The following is a 26,915-nucleotide window of genomic DNA, read 5'->3' as shown; positions in this document are numbered from 1 at the left end:
GGGCCATCTAGCAGAGCCCTGCGATCAGATAGCCACCGCCCTGATAGAGTGAAAACCCACCTGTGTAAGTCTGCGAATGGCTTGCGAAATCCACTCGGATAGGTGGCCAGCTGCAAATCTATTCGAAACTCTCTCACCATCAAATGATTTTTCCAGTCTGTGCGTGACCCGGAACCTGCTGTAACTGTGCTATAGAAACAGGTTATCGAGGCTTTAGCTGACATCACACACTCCCTTATAATACTCGGGAACGTCTGCGTTATTCCTGACACTCCCAGAAAATGGGCCGGCGACACCCACAATCTGCAGCTTCCTGTCAATCAACGTGCGAATGGCTAGCGATCAAAATACTGTACTGTAGATTCTGGATTTTGACACTGTTTGGCTACGATCCATATGCATTTGCAGTCATTCTATAACCAACTGCCTTGCGAATTCACACAGCAGCGATCAGATCTGAATCGTGCCCTAGGTTCAATGTTTTCAAAAGTTTTTAGTCATTGATTCACACACATTTTAAAAAAACCTCTGCTTTAAATCCCACTAAAAAACGTGTCATTTGTTCCATTTCGCCCTTTGTCTGTCTGTCTGTTTGTTCCTTCCTATTTTGTTTTAGTTTGGTAAATAAAGATCCTAATCTGCCTTCTGGTACTATAGGAAGATCCCACATGTTGCAACCCTTCAGACACCACAATCTTGGCATGAAACTCTCCTGTAAAGAATGGTTTCATTCAAGCAAATTTAGCTGTAGATATATTATCCTTAAGTATCTTCTTCACCTCCCTCATAATATGTATGGAACTGATGTGTACTGAACTTTGTTGTGTGATGTAAGATATTTGTTTTATAATCATTTTGGAATTGCCTACTGGCTCCAAATGCAATCAGTGCTGTTATTAATTTCCAATTAATCTCAGTGACACAATTTTCCTTCTGGATATTTTAGTTATTACTGGTTTGGTAGATGTGTATTTATACTAGAGATGAGCGGTTCGGATTTATTCGGGTCTCATCGCCAAAATTTGCACAAGTTAGGATTTTTCAGATTGGGTCACATGTTTTTCTAAGCCAATAAGATCCTGCTTTGAGATCTGTGTAAATCTGTGTATTGCTGCCCATACACTTGTGAGATATTGCATGTAATCATTCGATTCGACCACTTCTGGCCAATAAATCAAATGATTGTATGCACAAAATGTGTACCATCAACGCGATGCGCGGGCACGCCGGTCGCATGTCGGGTCTCAAGGTCTTATATGCTGCACATAATATTTATCAAATTGCATGAGCAATTCCATGTGGTTTTTAACACTTCAGCAGCCACCGCTGACCTCCGGCGCCCGCTAGCGCTACTCTGGCGACAGAATTGTTTAATCACTGGGCAGCCCTCTGATTGGCTGAGCTATCTCAGCCGATCAGAGGGCTGCTCAGTGTTTTAAACACTTCTGCCGCCACCGCTAGCACTACTTCTAGCGCCCTCTGCCCACCCTCTTCCAGCACCTGATGTGCCATCTGAAGATGGCATACGACATTGGGTGTTGTGCTGTATAGGGGGCACTTTAGCACCACAAGATGCGATCGGGTTCGATGGACATCGCACTTCAATGTTGCATCGAATCCGATCGCACAAGTATATGGGCAGCATTAAACTGAACCCGCACTTCTCTAATTTATACATACAATGAATTAGTGTTTTGAGCATCTAAAAATAAGATGGGAATCTGTAGAAAAAGCAAACATAATGGGGCCAAGGTACATGTACACTTCTGGCAGGCTCTGCAGGCTGTAGCCCTCTGTTTTGTCACATGCCCTGTATGTACTTAGCAGTGGCAAAGGGCCTAACTATAATGGGTCCAGTTTTTCATGTTTTTTTGTGTGTCAGTGTCGACACCTGGAGACATGGACCCCCAGTTAGTGTAGCATGTACCCTCAGCTACCGCCGTGCTCTGCACACTTTACCATTCCCAATCTGAGTCCACATGGATGGATGAAAAACAAATCATGAAAACTCAGGTCGACATGTTCAGAGGGGAGATCATTTTTACCCGGCCCGGATCCCGATACCCCTCCCACGTTGCAGAGCTGAGCAGTGGGAGAGAGATGTCAGGCTGCCGCTGCAGCACAGCCTCTCTCCTCGGCTCAGCACATGCTGCTCAGTGCCGTGTGCTGATCAGGGAGAGAGACAGGTACAGCAGCAGCCTGTCCTCTCTCCCCTGCACTGTGTGCAATCACACCTGCATCGGTGCCCCCACTGTGACATGACGACACGACGACACTCAGGGGTTAAAGTGGGGGGGAACGGGGTGAAACTGAGTTCCACCACCTGTAATGATGAGATGGAACTAGTTTAGCTCTGCCTTGGCCCTGGCACAGTGATTCTAGCAGAAAAGCACTATAGTTTGCATGGGGGTACCGAAAATCCTGCCACTGACCCTGGCTCTGCCTAGTGGGGGGAGGGGCGTTATTTGGTGGCAGATGGAAAGGAGTTCCCCCACCTCTCCACGACTACTTTTAGCCCTGACAACACCACTTCCTGGTGGCCACGCCCCTTCATTCTACCAGGGCCTGGTCGGCCTGTTGGACCCCCTGATTGTACCTTTTGTTTAATGATGCCCAGTCTGAGAGGTGCCAAGTGCATACTAACCTTGCTATCAAAGGTGCACTATACATTTTGGAATTAACCCTAATATTTTAATTAGAAGTAAACTATTAATGCTGATTGTTTTTGTGCTCCTTTTTGTTACAAAGCACTGTTGTTCTTTGTCCTGCCAGCACACCGCTGCTGGTTGAGGGGTTGTAATGTATTATTATAATGTGTGTTCATATGATAGAATATTGTCATTTTTCCAGTTCTCATTAAGAATGCGGCATCCGGATCAGGAGGCACATTACCTGGAGAAATAACCAAGAACATGGCTGAAGCACAACGAATGATCAACGAGATGCGAAAACGCAATTTTAATGTCCAGAAAAAAGAAGCAGAAATGGAGAAAGAAGAAGCAAAGGCTTGTATGTTTTATGGGGCTTTATAGCTATACAACACTCCTGTGGTGCTTTTATCAAGTGATTCACAATTTGAGGCCTCTGATTTGCTGACCAAATTTGTATTTATTCCTGTTATTAACAGTGCTGAACCGTGTAAGGAACCAGTTCCAAAAGCATCAGAACCAACATAAGGACCTCATAAAAGAAATCACAAAATCAATTAAAGACTACGAAGCAAAAATAAATGATCTCCGAGATGCACTGAATGAGGCATCAGCACAAACTACGCAAGCCAATAACATCAATAAGGACAGTGCCACAATCCTTGAAGACATCAAGGTAACTAAGTAACATATATTTGTTGTTAGTGTCTACAGACAGATTTGCATGCACAGAGCCCATGTTCTGCAGAGTCTACCTGAAGGATGTCTGTGTGGAAGACATCCTTGCTTACCCTCCCGGAATGGCTGGGAGGCTCCTGAAAATCAGGTCCACCTCCGGGCCCCCCGGGAAGGTGAGCATTTCTCCCGCATCGCCCCGCATCTCCCTTCCCAGCTGCAGTAAATACCGGGTTTCGCAGGTCCGCAGAGGGGCTAACATGATGTGAATTGCGTCATTTGCTCCATTTTAGCCCCTCCCCAATCTGCGGACCCGCGATTTGATGCATTATCCTGCCATAGGGGTGGAGCCTGGTGACCAGCATTGTCCCACCCCCCTGACATGCTGCTATCTAGTCTCCTCTCCAGGCTTCTCCACGAGATGCGAAAAAAAAGGTAGGCAAGTATGGACTTAATAAAGGTGGCAGCTGTGGAACTTCCAAGGCACCACATTCACACTTGGATTTGTGGGGCTGAAAAGTGGGTATTGGTGGCAGTGTGGGGACGGGCAGTAGATTATCTATTATCTTATAAAATAACAAATAAATTCTGAAGAACTCCCGTCTTAGTAAATAAACCCCCTAGGATCTTATGCACAGGCACCAGATTCCTGGTGATTTCTTTAGAAATATGAATCTTGTGATAAAAATGGTAGAGACTCTAGCACTGGCTGAACCGGCTCTGCAGTTTTTACCAGTGACACATTTCCTGATAACTTGGTGAATGTGTGTGAAGCAGCGTTCCCAGTTATTCATGAGCCCCCCTCTAGCACTCACAATGCAACCATTATAAATATGCCACTGGTTTCCAGGGTTCCACAATGTTTACATTACATTTTTATGAGTGCATTATTAAGTGCATGCCTCTGTCTAGCCCATACCTAGCACAGATCAATTTCCATTTTAGTTAGTTGTTACATAAAGCTTAAACTATAAAACTACATAAATGCTACGTACTGTATAGTGTATACAGGGTTAGGGTATGACCTGTTAGTGTTACATAATCTGATTTATACTGTATTCTGCATTGATTCTAGAAAAGAGTTGCTGATTTAACCAAACAGCAGAAAGAGGCTTCGGCTCACCTGAAAGCAGCAGAGACCAGCCTTGGAGAGACCAGTAGTATGACGAGGCTGCTACAGAAGAGTAAAGAGGTATGTTATATGTGTTATATATGTTACTGTATATACTTCTCCCGGAGAGGAGACTGTGAAAGTCGGCAACCCTGTGCTAACGTAACGTACATCTTGATTGCTCTTCACATTAGAGATATTAGAGTAAGAATTTATATTGCATTCAATCATTTTTAAAATATATAATAAATATATATATATATATATATATATAAACATAAAACATCATTTTAATACCTAATTTGATATTTTTCACCAATTTCTTTTGACTTTAACACAAAAAGGAGTATGAGAAGCTCGTTGCACAGCTGGATGGCGCTAAGCAAGAGCTGAATGAGAAAGTCAACGTACTCTCCAAGGCTGCTAGTAAGGAACCTTTGGTGATATTGGCAGAGAAGCATGCACAGTCACTGCAGGACCTGGCCAATCAGCTTGTAGAGTGAGTACTACACTATCATTTGCTATAACGGTGACCATTAGGTTGATATCGGTCTAGGTCAACAGTCAAAAGGTCGACATGGACACTAAATCGTGGCACCACATCCCCTCGCATGGCTCGCTGCGTTTGCAATGCATCAGGCATGGTGCTTCGCTTCGCCCGGCACACTATTTTATTCTCCCACCATGCCCTAGTGTATGGTAGGGCATGAAATACTGTCTGTCAGCACGTCAGCTCCAAAAACAGTGAAAAGCCCCATGTCCTTTTGACTGTCAACCTTGCCCATGTCGACCTAGACCAGGGCTGGGCAATTGCGGCCCTCCAGATGTTGAGGAACTACACATCCCAGCATACCTTGCATCAGTTTCAGCATGGCCACATAGCAAAGCTAATGCAAAGCATACTGGGATGTGTAGTTCCTCAACATATGGAGGGCCGCAATTGCCCAGCCCTGACCTAGACCCATGTCGACCTTTCTGCATGTCGACCTAATGGTGTCGACCTAATGCTTGTTGACCTAATGACCTATCAGCAAGCACTTCTTGTTTCTTGGTATATGTTACAATGTTTTTCTAAATTCCACCCGATAACCTTATTCCGCAGGATAAAGAGGAACACCAGCAATGAGGAACTGGTGCGTTGTGCTGTGGATGCTGCCAATGCTTATGAGGATATCATTAAGGCTGTGAACGCTGCTGATGAGGCTGCAAAGAAGGCAAAGTCAGCAGCCGATTCCGCCCTGACAGTAAGTCTGACGGTTGTGTCATTTGTCCTGCATCCCATCTAAAGTGCCTCATACACGCTCTCTGGTCATCACTGCATGGATGCAGGCAGGGACTCACAGCATTTCTGCTAGGATGCTTTCACTTTGCGTATATCTGTTCAAATATTCACATTTGCTGGTTTGGTAAAAGTAATTACTAATACTGCAGCATTTACAAGTCTTGGCTACTGTGGTGCACTCATCTGGTGTCAATTGAGTTAGCTAAAAGAGCTGCACTTACTGTAGGTCAGTTACAGAACCTAGCCACAAGGTGCGGCATGAGCCCTTACTGTGATCCTGCTACTGTAGGTAGTTGGAGGTTTTGTGTGGGAGTCAATTAAACAAGGCTGTCAGATCTATAAATCTCAATGTAATAGGGCTTCCTCTAGGTTTATTTTTGTGGAATATGTGTCCACATTCATAGATTCGGGGGTGTGCTACCACAGACAAAAATGGTAAGAGTAGCTCCACAGGACAGAAAAGAATTTGTCTAGGTGTGGTGCACCAAAAAAAAGAAAACAAAAGGATATTTACAATAAATACACGATATTCGCCCGGCGTGCCCGCGCATCGCGTTGGATGGTACACAAAATGTGCATACAATCATGTGATTTATCGAACAGATTTGGTCGAAATCGAATGATTGCATGCAATACTGTATCTCACAAGTGTATGGGCAGCGAGATATCAGAGCAAAAGATGTACATATATTTTTGCTACAAAAGTATCACTGTGTGGCAACATTAGATTTCTATTTCTCTCAAAGTTCTCTTATACCCCTTTCACACTGCAGCTCTTAAATGGTATATTGCCGGGGTTTTTTTGCCTTTTAAAACATTAATTGCTGAAGTGTAAAAGCTCCATGGTGCTTTACCCATTTAAGAAACACCGGTATTTCTTAAATGGGTAAAAAGCAGTGTCCTACCCATTTCAGACCCTTTTTTTGGCAGTGTGAATGGGTCTGAAACGGTTTTTAGGACCCTGGCAGTAGTGAGCACTGAGCTGGTCCCGCTCTGTGCATATATAATGAGCGGGAGCCAGTGCATTGAATATTTAATGAGTGGGTCCCCGCCCCCTGCATATAAAATGTATTCTTCCTGCGTAATATATCTCAGTACTATTTGTCTGTTTTTGTTTTTTGCTTTTTAGAAAGTACAAAATGAAGATTTACCTGGAAAGGCCAAACAATCACTGACAGATTCAGAGACACTGTTGGATCAGGCCAAGAAAACGCAAAAATCACTTCGAGGTACAACGGAACTTTATCATTTCTGATCTTCCAAGTCTGGGAATAGCTAATCGCATCAAATTATAATTAATTCCATACAGATATAGCCATGCTCATCTATCCTATGTATGGCTGTATAATCGCAAAGCGATCCACACTGCAGCTTGTCGCATCGTGGTGAAGCATTGCGCAACCTGGCTAGTATGGTGTTGCCAGTGAGTGTAATGCTTATGATCATCCACCAGATGTCGCTTTTTAAAATTTGAAATACAATTAAGTAATATAGTTCAAGAACTACTTTACTATTTGTTAAATGCAGTAATATGCTTTACAGATGAGCCCTGGGCTACAGGAACGCAGAATACAGATCACACACCGTACCTAAAAATGTAAACATATAACCTAATTCAGCAGCACTCGGTACACAGCGTACTGATGTTGTGGCTCTGGGCATGCGTTTTGGCCCTTATACGGCACTGGTAGGGGAGGGAGGGGGCAGGTCTGAAGCAGGGGAACGCTTATGGTGTGTACACATGGTCAGATGTGCCTTCAGATACTATCCATGATCCGATCAGATCGGGATATCCTTACAAAGAAATAAAGATCATATATGGTTTGAGGTAAAAATAGGGTTTAAAAAAGGAGCAGACTAGAGGGGCTCTTCTTTGCCACCAAATTCTATGTTTCTATTCTTTTGTTCCTTACATATGTATTTTTAAAACTAGATCTGAACCCAGAGCTGGAAGATATAAAGGACAGACTGACTGAGGCGACAGATAAGAAGAACAGACTATCAGGCGACCTCACAGCTCTCCAAAACAGTATCAATGACATCAAAAGAGGTAACTGGCCGGCCTTCCCTATATATGCTGCAAATGATGCATCTATGCTGCCGGATCGTCTCCCACCAACTTACCAATACTGTTATTCCTTTTCAGACGACATAGAGAAAATGATTAATAGTGCAAAGGACTTAGTTACCAATGCAAATGGGATCACTAATAATGTCCAAGCGGAATTAAAACCCATTAAAGACGATGTGGATAATCTTAAGGGAACCATAGGAACTGCACAGAATGCTAATTTCAATGAGGCTTTGAATGAGGCAAGCGATTCTGGTAAGCAATAATTGCACCTGATGTCCTTCAGGATTTGGATGTATTGCCTAGCCATGAGAAATGTATTATCATCTGGTGCATTCATGGAGTTATTTTATCAATAGAAGTATATTGGGGGTGATTCATTCACTTAAAAGCAAATTTGGTCCGTGGACCAATGGTGCGGGTCTGTGCATGCGTATCGGCGTATATACGCATGTGTGACCCAATGCGCAAATGTCTTTGGCGACTATCACAGTTGCTGAGGCCTTCGCACAGACTGGGGAGGACAGGGAGCTGGCGCATGGAGACACCCAGCATTTCCTGGCCATGCCCAGAAAAACGGTAGGTGCACCCAGAAAAACGGTATTTCTAGCATCCCCATGCGAATTAAGGTGGATCGAAGCCTGCACGGGGTGGGCGCCTGAGGTCACATGATGTCAGCGCCCGCCACGAATACGGCCATGTCCTTCATAAATAAAGTAAAAAAATAATTTGATGGTTGATGACCATCAAAGGATTTTTTTGCCAGTACGCCAGCATCCATGTGAATGTACGCCACTTAGCGAGCGAACCTGAATCAGGCCCATTGTATACATACAGTAAAATTTGTAAAAGTCTGTAAACAAAATTTATATACAGATGGGGCAGGTCCCATCCTTGCAGGGGATGGCGATGGCGACGCCAGCCGCCATCGCCCGCCAGCGCCATATCTATAGCGAGAAGGGGACGTGCGCACGTAACCCGGGGTCCCCGCCGCCTGTCCGCACCCCACCCCACCCCCCCCTAACCGTGTCCGTCTCCCTGAGGCGGAGACGGACAGGGTTCCCGTCGCCCCGCCGATGGAGATTGAGACGCACGTGCATCTCAGTCAGAGGGTGAGGCAGGCTGCTGGTGGATCGCCAGCGCTGACATTCTGGCGATTGGCCAGCAAGGAAGAGGCCTGCCCCATCTGTATATATATATATATATATATATATGAATATATATATATATATATATATATATATATATACATATACACAGTGCATATATTAATAAAGATGATTGGCCTTATGGTCTGAGATTTTCAAACTCTCCGGGATTATATTGGGAGACCTGGTTCCCACAGATCCACTGTTTTGGATATTTCACCTCTCCCCCGCTCCTCTCTCGAGATACAAAAAATCCCTCCTATGCCATTTAAATAATGCAGCTAAATCGTTCATACCGGTGAGATGGCGCTCCTCTTAGTGGTGTAGCTAGGTGCCACGGTGCCCGGAGCAAGGGTATGTTTCCTGCCCCCCCTCCCCCCATTACAGACAGTGCACACACCATTACATTATACACAGGCACCCCCCAATTACACACAATAAAAACAGCATTCTATACACCCCCCCCCCCCCCATTACATACAGTATAGACAGCATTTACATTATACACAGGCACCCCCCCACCCTCCAATTACACATAACACACACAGCATTGCATTACATTATACACCCCCCCCCACATTACATACAGTAGACACAGCATTCTATGACATTATACACCCCCCAATTACATACAGTATACACAGCATTTACATTATACACAGGCACCCCCCACCCTCCAATTACACATAATACACACAGCTGTCACTTCATATTACATTATCCCCCCATTACATACAGTATACACAGCATTCTATGACATTATACCCCCACAATTACATACAGTAAACACAGCCAATTCCCCATAATGCAGCCAGTCCCACATTATAAACAGCCACCAATCCCCAGCACTCACCTGGCTGGGTTACTTCTTCCAGGGACATGCAGGGAGCTGGCAGTGGGCGGTGGGGCCAGGGAGGCATCAATAAGAAGCTGCCTGAGGTGACAGAAGCAGGAAGAGCCAGGGCTAATGCACGGAGTCCACTGTGGGCGGGGCCAGCATCAGGAAATCAGAGCCCTAGCTCCTCACTTCCTCTGCGTGCAGACTGAGCTGCTCGGCCACAGCTATCTACCCAGGCAGAGAAGGGAGCAGCGGGGGCAGCTGGCGGTGCATGGCTCCGGCGCCATTTGATCTTTTTGCGCCTGGAGCTCGTGCTCCACTGGCTCCGCCCTCCCTACACCCCTGGCTCCTCCTCTCCTCCAATAATTAAGGACTGGTTTAAGTTCGTTTTACAAAAAAAAAAATCTTAAATTGTACTGGTATATTTTGGTATTCAGATATTTCGAACAACATTTTAACAAATGATATTGTGACTAAAGATTGTTAATGTACTTGTTGTATTTTAAACCCAATAAACTTAATTTGCACTAAAGATGATTGGCCCTAATTTAGATTTTATCTTAAACCTTAGTAAAGAAACTAACCGGAAGCCTGCCTGATGTTTTTGAGGCCATGAACCGTATAAATGATATAATGCCTCTAGGAAACATCTCGGAGAGTGTGAGTCGTATAAGGGAGCTGATCCAGCAAGCGCGTGATGCGGCAAATAAGGTGGGTTCCGTGCTATGCAAAACTTGTGCTCAATGCTCTTCTTGGGTAAAGTTTCACTGTAAGATGAAGATATGCAAAGTTATGGCTTAATAATAATAATAATGTTCTGTGCCAAACTATTGAATGGATTGTATCTTGTCATTACTGTTGTGTTTGCTTTTCTTATTTATGTCAGTAAACTCATGGACAATTCTCAAACATAGACCAAATGTAATAGGGTGTGAGAATCGGAAAGTGGGAGATTTTGGGAGAGTTTTCCCATTTGTTTAAAGCGGCAATCAAAAAATGGAAAAACTCCCTCAAATGGGGAAATTGAATAGGATTAGAGATTCAGAAATTGAGAGATTTGGTAAGAAATCTCCAGTTTCTTAAAGGGACAATCATTTACACTGCAAAACCAGTCTGATTTTGCAGTGTGAACGATTGGCGCTTTAAAAAAAAAATGGAGATTTCTTACCAAATCTCTGACTTTCTGAATCTCTCCAAAACATTATAAACTTTACCCAGTATCTGGTGTCCAACAAGTATACGCTAATGTCACATGGGCACTGTTTGTACAGTAGATCAGTCTTACATGTCAATAGTGTAGTAGTCTAACATAGGCAAATTCAGTGGGGGGGGGGGGGGGGGGGGTGTTCTGGTTGCCCAGAACCCCCTCCTCTTGGCAAGTGCCTTAAATTATGACAATATTATATTAGCATTGGTATACTGTATAATATGATCAATAGAGCTGCAGCCACAACACGCAGTGTAAGGGACAGAGCAGAGCTGCTGCACATGCCCAGTGTACCAGGTTCTTCTACCACATTTACTGTATGTGGGGATCTGAGCCCTTAAACATCACCAGAGAGTAGCTGCAAGGAAGAAGATAGAAACCGTACCATAAAGTAGGAGAATGTGAGCTTAGAAAGTGCAGTACTGGTTCTATTAAGTTTTTGTATTTATTATGATATGTTTAACCTTATCTTATTTAAATGTTTGAAACAGCCTATTCTATCGACTATCTGTACTGTTAAATATTAATACAGTATTCCATACAGTATCCAGTGTATAAAAAGACCAATTTTCTAGGCTGTTACCGCTCCCCCCAGGCTCCTGTACTTACTCTAATGCACTGAGTGGAGATTTTGGATTACATTTGGAAACCCCCCTCTAAAATGTCAGCATTTGCAACTGGTCTAAGGGCTGTTTCACACGCTCTGGCTGACATGCGGCTGCGGAACCCCGCACGGCCAAGAAGCCGTGCCGTGCACAGAAGTTTACAATGGTCGGGATGGCCACAGTCTGGCAGCCTTCCTTTCCAGTGGTGACTGCTGTCTGCAACTGGGCGGCCAGGCCGTGACTGTCCCATGTCCCAATATTTATGGCCCTAACTGTATATTTTTGTTTATATTTAATGGTTTCATCTTCTGTATTTTTTAGTCTACAATATTGTAGTTAGTAAACATAAGTTTAAATCACCCTGCTACTAATTTGTAGTCTAAATTTGTAGACTATAGTGCAGACAATTCAATTGTATAATACAGTGCAGCCATTTGTAGACTACAGTGCAGACAATTCAATTGTATACCACAGTGTAGACATTTGTATACTACAGTGCAGACAATTGTATACCATAGTGCAGACAATTCAATTGTATAATACAGTGCAGACATTTGTATTCTACAGTGTACACATTTGTAGACCCCACTGCATTAATGAAGGATGCCAATTCATATCTCTGCCTATATGGTATCTCTTTGTAGGTTGTAGTACCAATGCGCTTTGATGGCAATTCTGGAGTAGAAGTACGGCCTCCGAGCAACTTGGAAGATTTAAAGGCCTACACATCTCTCTCATTCTTCCTTCAGAGACCCAAAAGTCGCGGTGACCGCAGGAAACGTCAGCTAGTACCAAACATGTTTGTCATGTACTTGGGCAGTAAAGATGTAAGTGTCACACAACTATAGTGCATCTAGTAAATACTTTTAGTGTTGTGCAGCCGTGCACACAGAAATGTCATTTTTCATAATGAGATTCCTGAAATGGGCAAGAGGGGTCATTATTTTGAAGCTGAGGCAGTAATAAATATACAACGCGCCAATGACAGACAGAGACAATGGAGATGGCCACATATAGGGGGTTATTCAGAGATGGTCGCAGTTTTGCAATATTTTGCGAAAGTGCAGCCTCAAGCGGTATTCTGCAGGGCAGATGCCCAGCACTGCTCGCCAGGTCCCTCCCCGCGATGTGCCGGTTAAAATTTGCGGGCAATTTGCTATTGTAGAAGCACTTTACTAAACAGCAAAGCATGCGCACATGACCAGCAGGTCCCTGGCTGCAAAGCAAGCACAGGCCGGCCATGTTTCGGGTCACAGTGGCCGCATGCAATGGCACGCATCTGCTGCGGCTCTCCCCTGGAGAGTACACAGCTGGGTATTCCGTCCGCTCCCAGATATCATTACATTTTACCCCTGCAACATTAAGTCGTCGCGTCAATGCCGCCAACGCTGTCCCTGCCGCTGCCCCCCTGTCAGAAATGAAACTGCAAGCACATGCACTGGCCGTGCGCACATGCACAATTGTCCAATAATCACGATCTGCGATTTTAGGACAATTGCACATGTGTCTGAATCGAGCCCACAGTATAATATATCATCAAAAATTTAATTCTAGATATTTTTATGTAAAAACAACATATTTATATTCATATGCTAAGTTATAGACATTAAACAATGCATCCCTATCTGCAACAGTCACATAAACACCAAGGTCACGTCAGGCATACTTATATACAGATACTCACAAAGAGGTCAGAGCAAATCAAAATCAATACGTTTGATTGAAATAAAATAACTGGCATAATCTTCTCATGTATGAATGATGGTATCAAAATCATATAATCATATTATCTATGCATGATCCAAGTACGCACAAGTCCTCCTCAGAGGTGAGTCTACAATCACCCAATCAGAAGCCGCTGGCTACTACTGGGACCATGCTTGTATGTGTTCCTGCCCAACAGGTAGGCGTACAGTATATGTGCTTCCAGGCAGCCGGCATCTGCTAGCAATAACGCCCTTACTGTAATCAGCCTACAACAAATGATCCCGTCTCACCCATGTTCCGCCTGTAGGCATAATGAGGTCCAACTTCCAAGTGCCAGGTCTGCTGCATATGGACAATGCTGTATCTTATTGTATTTCTGTGGACATCTGCTGCAGAAATTTGCATATTTACACCTAACTCTGCATCAGTTTGACAAATACCAGTATGACCAGTGTACACAATTTTCCTTTTGTGTGAAAAGTAATCAGCATTTTTGCTCTACAGACTTCCAAAGACTATATAGGTATAGGTGTTGAAGATGACAGACTCAAGTGCGTGTATAATCTAGGAGGCAATGTGGCTGAAATCAATGTGAATCCCTTTGTATCGGATAACAGGCCAGATGAAGCCATTTTGGACAGAGTTGTATTAGAAAGGTGAGTAGCCACCATTTTATAGATAGACAACTAGCGCCACTCTCTGGACACTGCTACGGAATTACTGCACTATCAGCGCACCATGCCATAATTACCTGAATGTGCAGTTTATACAAACTAATTGTGCTCCGTAATGATCTCTCAGTCTAACTTTAATGCTCTGATTGACTTCATTAACTTTTATTAACAGTTTCTTATTATTTATTAACAGTTTCTTATATAGTGCACACAGATTCCGCAGCGCTTTACAAAGCATTAACTTTAATTCTCTGTGCGCTTTAACTATTTGTAGTGTGGATAGCGCTGTCCTTGCTTCGTAAGTTAAAATCAAAAAGGAACGTACCATGAAGCACGCACGGATCAGTCAGATCTGTGCAATGCTTCTATGTGTCAAAGAAAGAGTAAAAAAAAAAATTGCGCAGTCCCTCTGTGTATGCCCCATAAGAGACCGGAGCTCTATGAGAAGGTCCTGGATACAAAAAGACAGGGAAAACATTGAGTAGGGGTTCCCTGTACTTCAAGAACCAGCACTGGACCCTTGGACCGGTCCTAGTTCCAAAAATATTTGGGACAAAAGATGTAGGAGTCCCCCGTAATTTTTAAACCAGCACTGGGCTCCACCAGTCAGAAAGCTAATGCCACAGCCAGGGGACACGTTTATACCGGTCCCTGCAGCTGTGACATTAACCCCCCCCCCCCAACTAGTCAGCGTTGGTCAGGGTACCTAGGGTGAGTAGGGACCCTCCCAATAAAGGGGTCCCCCCTCCCAGGGAACCCAAGGGCCAGGGCTGAAACCCACGGATATCCCAGCCCCCCTGGGCGATGGGTGCTGAGTTGATAACATTGAAGTGTAAAATAATAAATATTGTGTTTGACTGTGGAACCAGAAAACCCAGCAGACCTCCCCCACATGCTGGTACTTGGAGAACCACAAGTACCAGCAGGTGGGGCATTAAAGGGCCCACTTGTACCTGTAGTTCCACAGTCAAGCAAATATTCAAATAAAGGCTCATACTCACACACCTTGAAAGTAAAAGTGTATTAATCACACAAATAGACTTATGGTGCCCATACATGTCCCGATGCGGGCGGTGCGATCTGTGCTTTGAGGTGCGCGCTCCTGCGGCACCTCATCGCACAGTACAAGAAGTTTGTGCTGCACATACTTTTTGTACTTAGTTTAAATCGCATTGCATGCACAACGCATGCGATGCGTGCTATTTAAGCCCAGAACGTACGCCCGTATCGGGACATGTATGGGCACCATTACACACATTCTTACATTTATTGTCAAGTAGTCCTTTGGTCCGGTAAAATCCTACGGGTTACTGAAAAAAAAATACTCAACTAAACGTAGCAAATGGATCATACACACTAACCAAGGTTGAACTCAATGTGCACACATCTTTATTCGGACTTAACTAGTATGTAACTATGTAAATCCAGTGTAGAGTTACAGAAGGTTTCTTTTGTTTTTACAGGATCTATCAGTATGTTACTCTGAACTATACAAAAGCATTCACATCGAATAAACCAGACCCTACTTTGAGTTACACAGCTGAAGCGCAGAGACACACTCTCCTGAATCTGAAGGCTGAGGATGTGGTGTTTTATGTAGGGGGGTTTCCAGATGACTTCAGAGTAAGTGTCTACAGCATGTTGTGTCATTTCTTCTCAGACAATCTCCTAGTATCAAAGTTAGTTTATGTCTGTGTTATATATCAAACTTGTGTCATTAGAATATGCAAATACATGCAAATGTCATAGTTGAAGCAATGCTTTAGAATAAACTTTATGATTTTTTTTCAAAGCCTCCAGCAAGACTGAACTTTCAAAAATACATAGGCTGCATTGAACTAGATGACCTGAACCAAAACGGAATCAGTTTGTACAATTTCCGGAGAACTTTCAACATTGACACAAAGGCGGTTGAACCCTGCAAGAGGTACTTCTAAATATAGACTAGGAACAAATAGTATAAACACCTAATAGAAAAGATGTACACAAGGTATGTTATAGCACATTCTTATATACGAGTAGCCTTAATCATACAGGATGTCTAAATTAATCTTAGCATCCAGAATAGGTTATAATCCGTCCCATAAAATCTTTGCAATATACCAAAGTCGCTAAATGAAGATTACAGAGATATCAGTGGTGCACAATTGTAACACACTTTCTATAAACACAATTTGGTTACGTTGGCTTTTGATTTACCTAATTATTGAAATCATGCAATTGAATGCTATAGGTACAAAGAAGAATCTGAAAGAAGTTTCTTTGAAGGTGTTGGTTATGCTACTATAACGTACAATGTACCCACGATCAGAGGGATGCGCTATGAGCAAACCATTCAGACCACTGCAGACACCGGCTTGTTGTTCTTTGCCGAAAAAGAGGTATAGCAGATTTATTGAATATGATTGGCAATAACATTTTGGTCACATTCAGAAGGTCTTCATTTAACTCAGTGGTTTTAAAATGCGGTCCCCAAGGTGCGTACACACTGGCTGATATTGGTCGTTCCAGTGAGCGGCTGATATATTGATGCACTATTGGCCAGTGTGTACCATCGATATATCTGTGAATGGCGCTGTTCACAGATATATTGCACTGGCTGTGCAACACAGCTGATGCCCGATATATCTAAAGATATAGCCGCATGATGCTGTGTGTATGGGCGATCCACCGACCGCCCGTACAACCGTTTCGAGTGCCACCAGTGATTGACAGCTCAGTGGGTGGCAGTATAACATTGGATTCCAGTGGCCCTGGAAAAATACCCCAAACAGTGGCCCCCCTACATGTCCACATCACCCCCTAACACACCCACACCACCAGTCTTTCACCTCTTACCCTCTCGCAGCCACAGGCAGTCCCACAGGTTAATTGGCCCACCAGGAATATTCCCGAATACTACTAATAGCAATAATAAGCACACATAGCAATATTGTATTGTAAGTCATAACATTGTTAAATATATTTCTGTATATTGATTGCAGGATAGCTACATCAGTGTTGATATTGAAGATGGTGCCCTTGTCCTTAAATACAAAATAAATTCAGATCCATTAAAAGAGGTTCGCAGTACGTTTGGGCGTGTAAATGATGGACGTGAGCATTTGGTAAGTAGCAACATTAACTGATTAGTCACTTATGTCACTGAGTGTGTCCTGAGTGTCCCCTGTGCCTTCTGTCATGGCATTAATTCCAGCTAATGTCCTAATCACGATAATATTTAGGAGATACTAATCATTGTCATCTTCATGGCATGGCGCAGACCCCCAGCGTTTTGTTAACTATTCAACCCCTAATACTAGTCCGCCCTCTAGTCTCAAACCCTAACCTTAACTTGCAGCCTAATTCTAGTCCTCCCTGCGGCACCTAAACCTAACCATCAGTATACTGAGAATGGCAATATAGTTGCGTCCACATGTTGGACCATGTTGACATTGTGGTGTAGACATGGCTACTGTCAGCCATGTGACCAAATCCCTGTCATTTGGATTAGCGGTAGTTTACCATATTATTAAGAATAAATTGTATTATCTTCCTTTTCACAGATAGAGGTGCTGATTGCACAGAAGGAGAAATTGTTACGTGTGCGTCAGGATCGAGATGCAATGAATGCTTCTGATGTGAATTTATTTACTTTTGGCACATATTATTTGGGTGGTGTCCCATCAGCCATTAAAGAAAAGTGAGTGACTGATAAAAGGGCTAATAATTGTAATATTCAAGGAAGGCACATTATAATGTAATCATCCTCAGCATAATATTAAGGCCCATACACACTGGGAGATTTTGAGCTGAAAGCAACTCACTTTTGGGGTTTTGAGCTGCTTTCAGCTCAAAACCGCACAGTGTGTATGCCCCAGTGGTGAGCGATGAGCGCTGATGCGTGCTCCTGTGGACCGCATTCCATAGAGTCCTGCTATGGTAAATCGCCCTCCAATCAGTGGGTGTATGCACTGAGCGATTTTCCACCCAGTGATTTTCACATCATCGCTCTGCATACACGCTATGCAAAAACGTTCCCCAGTGTGTATGCACCTATATGTGTATATTAACTAACAGTTCTCTGTCTAGAACCTCTGAACCATTGTAACTACAGACAACAATTAATAGGATATGTTTGAAAAATATGCTCATTGCACATTGAACTATATTTGCCTATTCCATGTGTCTTTCTGTACTTCTGTCATCCTGATTGGGCTGATCATCCAACTGAAATGACTCATCATTTTCCCTTACTATATCAACAGAGAGGTTATTGGTGCAGTAGTTAATCTGCACACATATACAACCCACACACAGATTTCCATTTGCTGTACTTCTGAGCTGGTTTTGCATTAGCTGCATAACGCCACCAACATACAACCAGGGGTACCGCGTTATAGGTGGCCTCAAAAGGTTGACAAGCAAAAGGTTGACATAGACATATACTGCAATATTCAATTGATGCCGGATCCATTTTGCCGGAATGGATCCAGCATCCATTATTCAATTCATTGGGCAAATCCGGATGTCGGATTTGGCCGATGATTGACACTCACCCGGCCGAAGCTCAGACCGGGTGAGCGCGGCAGTGGGGGATGGCGGGAGACGGTGAGAACCGGAGAGGGAGCTTGAATGGAGCCGGGTGACCTGCTTCTCACCAAGCTCGGTGGCGGGTATGTACGGGAGGTTGCGGGCGGTGGTGTGAGAGTGCGGGCTGCGGCGGACAGGAGGACGGCACCGTGTAAGCTACTGCTGCTCACCTGGCACCGTCCTCCCTGCCTCAATCCGGCATCTTGTTATGCCGGATTGAGAATGACGGAAACACAGCAGTTTTGGCTGTGTTTCCGTCAAAAGCAGGTGAATTAGCAGCTCTTCCGTCAATCCACCTGCTTTTCGGCATGTCGAAACATTTAGACATCCCGGGAAAAAAAAGCTAAGATTGAATAGATCGGAACCACTTCCAATGTATTCATGTCGAAAACTGTCGTCTTTTCGGCAAGACGGCAGTTTCGACACGGATTGAATATACCCATACTGTATATATAACTTTCTTTATTTTTCAAACAGGTTTGACATAAAAACTCGTCCTTTCCGTGGATGTGTTAAAAATGTGAAGACCCCAGTGAGCTCGGCCACATTCAAAGAAACATATGGTGTCAGCCGGAGATGCTATGATGAATGGAGCGTAAGTGACACCTGTTAATACTGTGATTCAGTAGTTCTGGTTTTATCTAATTTCCTAGAATCTGTTATTTTTGTTTGAGTTGGTAGTCCTGTAAGTCTGAAATGGAGAGTGTAGTCCTGTAAGCCTGAAGTGAAGAGTATTGTCCTGTATATCTGAAGTGCAGAGTGTAGTCCTGTAAGTCTGAAGTGGAGAGTGTAGTCCTGTAAGCCTGAAGTGGAGAGTATTGTCCTGTATGTCTGAAGTGCAGAGTGTAGTCCCGTAAATCTGAAGTGCAGAGTGTAGTCCCATAAATCCAAAAAGGAGAGTGTAGTCCTGTATGTCTGAAGTAGAGAGTGTAGTCCTGTAAGTCTGAAGTGGAGAGTGTAGTTCCGTAAGTCTGAAGTGGAGAGTGTAGTACTGTAAGTCTGAAGTGGAGAAGGTAGTCCTGTATGTCTGAAGTGGAGAGTGTAGTTCCGTAAGTCTGAAGTGGAGAGTGTAGTACTGTAAGTCTGAAGTGGAGAAGGTAGTCCTGTATGTCTGAAGTGGAGAAGGTAGTCCCATATGTCCTGTCCACTTAATGCATATCGACCATATGGTGAATAGCTATCATTCGGAACCTGGTACGCCAGATGTACTCAACATGCAGCTATGTGTTTGTACTACTCCATATGATGCAAATACAATGTAGTTATGCTATTTTCTTCTATCACTGATATCAACTGCTAATTATATAAACAATGTGACATACTGTATGCATTTATATTTCTGTATGTTTGTAGTAATAGCTACTTCATATTTGTTTGTGTAGATTATCCGGTCTGCAGAGTTCTCTGATGGCGGGACACTGGGACTGGCACCCAATGGGTTCTCTTTCCCCGGTGACTTCCAGGCCTCATTTGGGTTCCAGACACCACAGACCAATGCAATGCTGTTTAATCACAAAACACAGGTATGTCCATGACAGATGGTTTAGCTGGAGACAATTGTGAGAAATTACATATATACTGGAGGGTAGCTTCATTCAGCCTTTTGGTTATAATGCATACTTAGTGCAATATTAATAAATATTATCAACTAATTGAATTATTTGGAAATTAAATTAAATAGTAATACAGGTTGAGTCACCCATATCCGGGCATCCCTTATCCAAATTGTTCCAAAAACCGTGTTTTTTTGGAATAATTAGAATTTATTTTTTTTGCCCCCCCCCCCCCCTTTTTTTATACTTACCAAGTCCCCCGGCGTCCACGGCAGACCTTCAGCATCCTCTCCGTCGTCTCCAGCGGTCCCAGGAGTGCATTGCGATGACGTCACCGGCGCGCCTGGGAACTCATGCAATGCACTCCTGGGACCGCTGGATATGCCAGAGACGGTGCTGGAGGCCTGCTGTGGACGCCGGGGGTCAAAGTGGACGCTGAGGGACCATTGGGGCACCACCAGGGGACAGGTAAGTATGTTTAAAAAAAATTATTCCAAAATCCGGAAAAATACCTTATCCGGAATGCTCGTGGTCCCGAGCATTTCGGATCAGGGATACTCAACCTGTATACTGTATTATTTATTATTATTATTATTATTATTATTATTATTATAACAGAAGGAAAGAAAATACATTGTTATATTCTAGAATGGGCACGTCAGTGGCGTAACTATCGTCCCGCAGCCCCCGCGGTGGCGGGGAGGTGCTGAGGGTATGTGGGCGCCGGGATGGGGGGGGGGGCTGCGGGACGATAGTTACTCACTGGTTGCCTTCTGCTGCCGGTGGTTTTATTTGCACCGGGTCCCAGCTCTCCCGAGTCCCGGCAGCCGCAGCGCTTCTAATACAAAAAGGTGACACTTGGAAAATGGCTGCCCCCATACCGCAGACAGTTTTTCGTCTGCAGTATGGGGGCAGCCATTTTCCAAGTGTCACTTTTTTTCATTAGCAGAAGTAAACGGGAGAGCCGCCCGGGACCCGAGGTAACACACACATACACACAAACACGTCACACATACATACAAACACAAACACAATCCCCCCCGCCGTACCCCGGCTCCCCTCCGCTCCGTTTTTTCTTACCGGGGGGCGCCTCCTGCAATCTAGTTACGCCGCTGGGGCACGTGGTCTTTAAATGTGATCCATACTGATTTCTGCTAATCTTGTTGGCCTTAACCCCTTACCGACGCAGCATGTTTTTGCCTACCTGACAGAGGCCTTTTTTTCAAATCTGACAGGTATCACTTAAGTGGGGATAACTTTTTTTTGCTTTTACTTATCCCAGTGATTTTGAGATTGTTTTCCCGTGACACATTGTACTTTAAGTTAGTGATAAATTTTGGTCGATACAGTTTTTTTTTTTTGTGAAAAATACCAAAATGTCGTAAAAAAAATGAACATTTTGCAATTTGCAAAATGTTACATTTTCTGCTTGTGAGACAAATAATCATACCACTCAAAATAGTTAATAACTAACATAGACCATATCTAAACTTTATTATTACATCATTATTTCAACTTTCTTTTATTTTTTTTGGACGCTAGGGGGCAGCAGAGTCTAAATTTTACACATTACACAGTAAACGCTGCTTTTGGCTGTTCACGTTTGAACAGCCAATCGCAGCGATCGCCCATGGCGGGTGGCATCTCTGCCCCCCCTGGGCAATGAGGGAGGATGTCTGCTGTCAGGGACAGCAGACATCGTCCCTCTGTCACCGCGTCCCTAGACGCGGTGACACTTTGAAGTCATGACGTACATTTACGTCATGTGTCGGGAAGTACATCCCGACCATGACGTAAATGTACGTCAAATGTCGGGAAGGGGTTAATGTTATTGTGTTGATATTTTGTAGCACCCACTTAATTGTTTGATTGACTTCTTTGTCCACAGTCTGACGAATTACAGATCTCTCTGGAGGGCGGAACTGTAAGGGTAGCTACAATAAATAATGAGTTGCGATCAAAGGAGAAATATACTGATGGAGAGCTGCATTATGTGTCTGTAATAAGGAAGAATAATGAGTGAGTACAAGCTTTGACAAATTAACTAGATTGTGTTAAAAAAAAATTAGTCGTGTACACAAAAATGTGTTCATGTATGTACCAGTTCAGGAATTTTATTGGGTGATCTATGACATAGCAGCCCAGACCGCTCCATCATATATTGTGAAAACCTACACGCGTGGGTGGAAATTAATGACCCCATGCTAGTTAGCAGGTTAGTTAATCTGTACTAAACATGTGTCCTCCATGGGGTAATGTGATCAAAGTTTCATTATACATAATGTGATTCTGTAGCACTGGGCATCTTCATTGTGACTTTATCTGCAAAACTGAGAAAATGCAGAAGCAGCTTCTGCTGAGTAAAATGATATGTGGCATGCCTATATTCAGTGTGTGACTTTGGCTGTATCTGCATAAGAAATTTAACGTTACAGTGTTTTCTTGGAAAACACTGTAACATAGCAATTTGTATGCAGATACAGCCGTGATCCATAGTTGCCTACCCTCCTGCATTCTGCAGGAGACTCCCTGAATTAGCAGCAATCTCCCTCTCTCGCTCATTAGTCTAGCAATCTCCCTCATTTCCCCTAGCCTACATTACACTGTTACATTTTTGGGGAAAAAAGGAATGAGAGATAGATACATTTACATTGAATCATCAGCACCATTTCCCAGCACTTTACCAAGTATAGTAGCTCTTACTAACTGCTTTGGGGCTCATCTACATTTGGATATAAGTCATTTTAAATTACACACCCATGCTTCTAGGTGCCACGTTCACAATTTCTCCATATATGGAAGTAGCCACGCCCTTTGGGTGGATCACGACACGCCCCCTCAATGAGACGCTACGCAAAATTATGCTACCAACCATAATCTCCCTGAAACTACTTTTCAAAAGTAGGCAAGTATGCCGTGATCGCATACTGAATATAGACATGTGGCATATCATTTTGCTCAGGAGAAGCTGATTGTGCATTCTATTTGCTCCATTTTGCAGGTAAGCTTGGTATGGCGTGGCTAGAAGGGCTGTTTAACATCTGTATTTTAAGTTGTTAGGTTTTAGATTATAGCGAGCATGTCAAACTTATGTGGGATACTATAAAACAACTCCTATACGGTTATGTAGGTTATAGATTTTTTTATATTGTAATTAAGAGTTATAGAATATTTATTTAATTCTTTGGTGGTATGAAAACGTTCACATTTGTGTTTTCCTATCAATATCTCATTATGCTGGAAAAAACTCCCTGTTCAGTCCTTTTAAACGATCAAGGTAGAAACTTCAGGATGAAACTTTGTAAAGCGGGCTAATCCACATTCATTAGATTACTGTGGCACATGAAATAAAATGAATACACATTTGATCAGAAAAAAATGCAACGTGAACATCCCTTAGTCGCTCAGAAAGACTCTAATGTACAGAACCTGAACAAAGACACCAGAAACTTGTACAACAAAAGAAGAAACAGCAGGAGATTAAATACAAACTCTTAAATACTATTTTAAACATTTCTTACGTCCCTCGAGACTAATTAACACCTTAAACTCAGCTTTATGTCATCAGTGAAGCTGCTCAGGCAATGTAGTACTATTTATAGGTAACTACTATCTGCATTGTCTTCACTTTTAAGTCTTCTGATTCACATTGTAATTTGGAAGCGATTATTATTTGAATTCTAACTGGGATCTCTATACTGGGACTTCAGTGAACTACATAAACTCATGCTCGTTTCCCGGAAGCGGCACGTTTGGTAAAACAAAGTTGTGGTTTTTTATTCTACTTTTCAGTTACTGAGCCCCTAAGATTATTTGAGTGTTTCCCTGTAACATGCTGTTATATGTTTTACCCTTTAAGAGCCAAAATCTCTGGGAGAGATGTGCAAAATATCTGCTAAAAATGTCAGTATCACTCACATTTGTTATCTAAATGAAAATAAAAAAAATGTGTAAAAAAAGATTAAAATTCCTATATAAGGTAACTATTACAGGTCATTATGGTGAATAAAAATGTTTGCTTGGCAATTTTTACACCTATTTTGACAAATTTACTTGACACTCAAAGGGTTAATACTAACTTGCTCATTCAATGAGACTATTACACAGTAGTAGAATAAAGATGGAAATGGTAGCGCGGTCCAGTTTAAACATGGAGCGTCTGCCTCATCCCCCCAGCTACAATTTAAAATGTTCCTGTTAATTTTAAGAGACTCTTCATATGCAATTGTATGCAACGTCAAAGTCACTGTGTGGTATGGGTGCATTCCATAGTGGAAGGGCTTAAACATTACTGGTTTGTGCTTGTAAAGATATAAATATTATCACGTGTATGCTGTGTAAAATATATCCCATTGAAATGTTTTCCATTAACAATTATATTGTTCCAGCTTGTATTGAAGATTTTAATGAAATAAAATATAAATGATCTATAAAAGGAATTAAAATGAAAAAATATTGTATTTCAGGTTCAAACTGTTGGTTGATGACAGTGAAGTGACAGCAAACATTGGCGCTTCCACAACGTCCAGTTCTTCACCCACTGACATATACCTCGGAGGAAGCGGCTTTAAGGGCTGTGTGACTAATGTTTTTATTAAGAGGTAAATTCATGTTATGTTTGTTGCCCAACGAGTATAGCTAGCACATACCACAGAGGACTGCACCAGCGACAGCCCGAAACACTGAGTCATGGCAGCTTTTTCCTTTCTATGTATTTTCAGAGCAACACAACTGCCTGCTGTGCAAAATCTGGTTAATAACACTGAGAAGAACCAAGTTTCCCTGGGAACGTGCAGCCCAGAGGAGGCTCCTGTGCCTCTCATACTGACTGCGTTTAAACAGCCCCTCAGCCTACGACTTAATGACTTTGACATGGTAATTCCTGGGTTTTCTGTTTATTTCTGATTAGGTTTATTATGTTGCATCTATGGGATGGGAAATATGGTTGTTGTGAAGGACTCCTGCATCGTTTTACATAACACGCTGAGTCCTGTATAGTTTTAATTATTCATGGCTTTTGTTTGCCACTGTCGGTCATTGGTCTTGTGTGTCCTTTGAAACAGTATGGCCTGGATATCATGAGCAACGTACTGAATGCGGAGACTGGGCCGAAGGACGTACAAGGCTGCGCTCAACCCTTAAACTTGACATCACATCAGAAGTCCTATAGATTTGGCGATTCTGCAGCAAGTCACTTGGTCTATGACCTAAAGAAGCAGATTTTAAAGGAGAGGTAACTACAGTAGATAAAGCTTGTGGTTGACAACAATATCAGATGTCTCTCCATTTGTATTTATTACCGCACTTGCCTGTTAGATGTGGGAAGCTTTCCCAAGATCCTGGGGCTGCCGAGCTTCCATTTCCACCAATACTCTCTCACTGCTTTACTAAACATAACTTACTATAGTGATACCTATCACTGCCTCACCAAGGCAGAAACGTTCTAGCATCCATTTGGGGGACACTGGCCTGTTTATTGCTGCAACAAAGATACCTTATGTCTAATTTTACAAAGTACACTTCCATGGCAGCTGGGAATTGGTCACTTGTCCCAGAACCGGCCTAAGCAAATACAGATACATACAGTATATAAAGGTCAACAATTATAATAATAATAATAATAATAATAATAATAATAATAATAATGTCCCTTTTATCTAATATGACTTAAACCAATTATTAAACACAGTCTAATACATTAAAAATGAACATTCATTTAACTATAATAAAACATATGTGTAGGATCAGTGCTGGCTTGGGGATGGTATTTTGTATATAAATGACTGACTCTGGGTATTTGCCCCTTTCTGCCAGGTCCCATTTCTCCTTGGAGGTACGCACATCGGAATCAGCTGGCCTTATTTTCTTCATGACTGACAAACAGGAGTCCAGTCACTTGGCTCTACATATATCCAAGGGGCGTTTTGTGTTTTCTTTGGGAACCAAAGGCAGCAAGATGAAAATACGGAGCCAGGAGAAATACAATGACGGGGAATGGCATGCTGTAAGTGTTTCTGAATAAAATTTTATTTTACTGTACATGCAATGCATATATGTTGTATTGGTATCATCTGTGGTCCGAGCAGAAGTAGGTGTCAGCCATTTGCTGGACTTGTGGCTGATTAGCAGACGACTGCCAGTGATTGACAGTTACCTGGAGAGTGATAAACAACCAGCCAATCAGCTCTTACCTGTCATTTTTCAAATCCAGCCTGTAACATGGCAGTAAGGAGCTGATTGGCTGGCTAAGTGCATCTTCCCCCCCCCCCCCCCCCCCTCTCTCTCTCCCCCTTCAGCATTGTGTTGGGCTGGGTACACACTAGAACAATATGTTCACTATTTGTCATGTTGGACTGACAAATCATGAAGATTGCTCAGTGAGTACTTAGGATTGCACGCTCCCATGGGTCGCATGCAATACCGACTGATTGGTCATTCTGCATGGCCAATCAGAAGATATCGGTGCAACCCGTTGCAGTGTAATGAAGGACTGAACAGGGTATCTTTCTTCCATTACATCTTTTAGTGTGTACCAGCAATCTCTGCTGGTCTGTGGTGAAGGGAATTTGCCCGACCATTGGCATGATTGCTAGTCATCCTAGTGTGTACCCAGCCTTATTTATCTGCCATTGAAATGCAAAATCTGGGTAAAAAAAAAAACTAAGGGGTAAATTTATTAAGCTCGGTGAAGTGATAAAGTGTCTGGTTTTTATCACCGGCCAATCAGCTCCTACCTATCATTTTTCAAACCAAGCCTGTAACTTCACAGTTAGGAGCTGATTGGCCGGTGATAAAAACCAGATCACTTCACCAACCTTAATAAA

At 43.0% G+C, this 26,915-nt stretch overlaps 1 protein-coding gene across 2 annotated transcripts in view; it reads left to right on the top strand.

Moving 5' to 3' along the window:
• Positions 1-26,915, top strand: part of LAMA3 (laminin subunit alpha 3) — a 208,285-nt gene that overhangs the window by 166,020 nt on the left and 15,350 nt on the right. For both annotated transcript variants that reach the window (XM_083187511.1, XM_083187512.1), the window contains exons 49-71: positions 2,851-3,009; positions 3,128-3,324; positions 4,399-4,515; positions 4,779-4,933; positions 5,537-5,678; positions 6,846-6,945; positions 7,650-7,766; positions 7,863-8,042; positions 10,345-10,484; positions 12,230-12,412; positions 13,797-13,948; positions 15,430-15,589; positions 15,760-15,893; positions 16,200-16,347; positions 16,951-17,073; positions 17,512-17,648; positions 19,016-19,133; positions 19,921-20,061; positions 21,980-22,110; positions 24,558-24,692; positions 24,813-24,966; positions 25,155-25,324; positions 25,906-26,095. In XM_083187511.1, coding sequence (XP_083043637.1) covers positions 2,851-3,009; positions 3,128-3,324; positions 4,399-4,515; positions 4,779-4,933; positions 5,537-5,678; positions 6,846-6,945; positions 7,650-7,766; positions 7,863-8,042; positions 10,345-10,484; positions 12,230-12,412; positions 13,797-13,948; positions 15,430-15,589; positions 15,760-15,893; positions 16,200-16,347; positions 16,951-17,073; positions 17,512-17,648; positions 19,016-19,133; positions 19,921-20,061; positions 21,980-22,110; positions 24,558-24,692; positions 24,813-24,966; positions 25,155-25,324; positions 25,906-26,095 — 3,383 coding nt within the window. The remainder of the gene's footprint in view (positions 1-2,850; positions 3,010-3,127; positions 3,325-4,398; positions 4,516-4,778; positions 4,934-5,536; positions 5,679-6,845; positions 6,946-7,649; positions 7,767-7,862; positions 8,043-10,344; positions 10,485-12,229; positions 12,413-13,796; positions 13,949-15,429; positions 15,590-15,759; positions 15,894-16,199; positions 16,348-16,950; positions 17,074-17,511; positions 17,649-19,015; positions 19,134-19,920; positions 20,062-21,979; positions 22,111-24,557; positions 24,693-24,812; positions 24,967-25,154; positions 25,325-25,905; positions 26,096-26,915) is intronic.

The sequence above is a fragment of the Crinia signifera genome, chromosome 5, assembly GCF_055691185.1.
Source record: "Crinia signifera chromosome 5, ASM5569118v1, whole genome shotgun sequence".
NCBI classification, from domain to species: Eukaryota; Metazoa; Chordata; class Amphibia; order Anura; family Myobatrachidae; genus Crinia; species Crinia signifera.
Note: the sequence above shows the minus strand (reverse complement) of the source record. Positions and strands in the feature narration are given on the sequence as shown.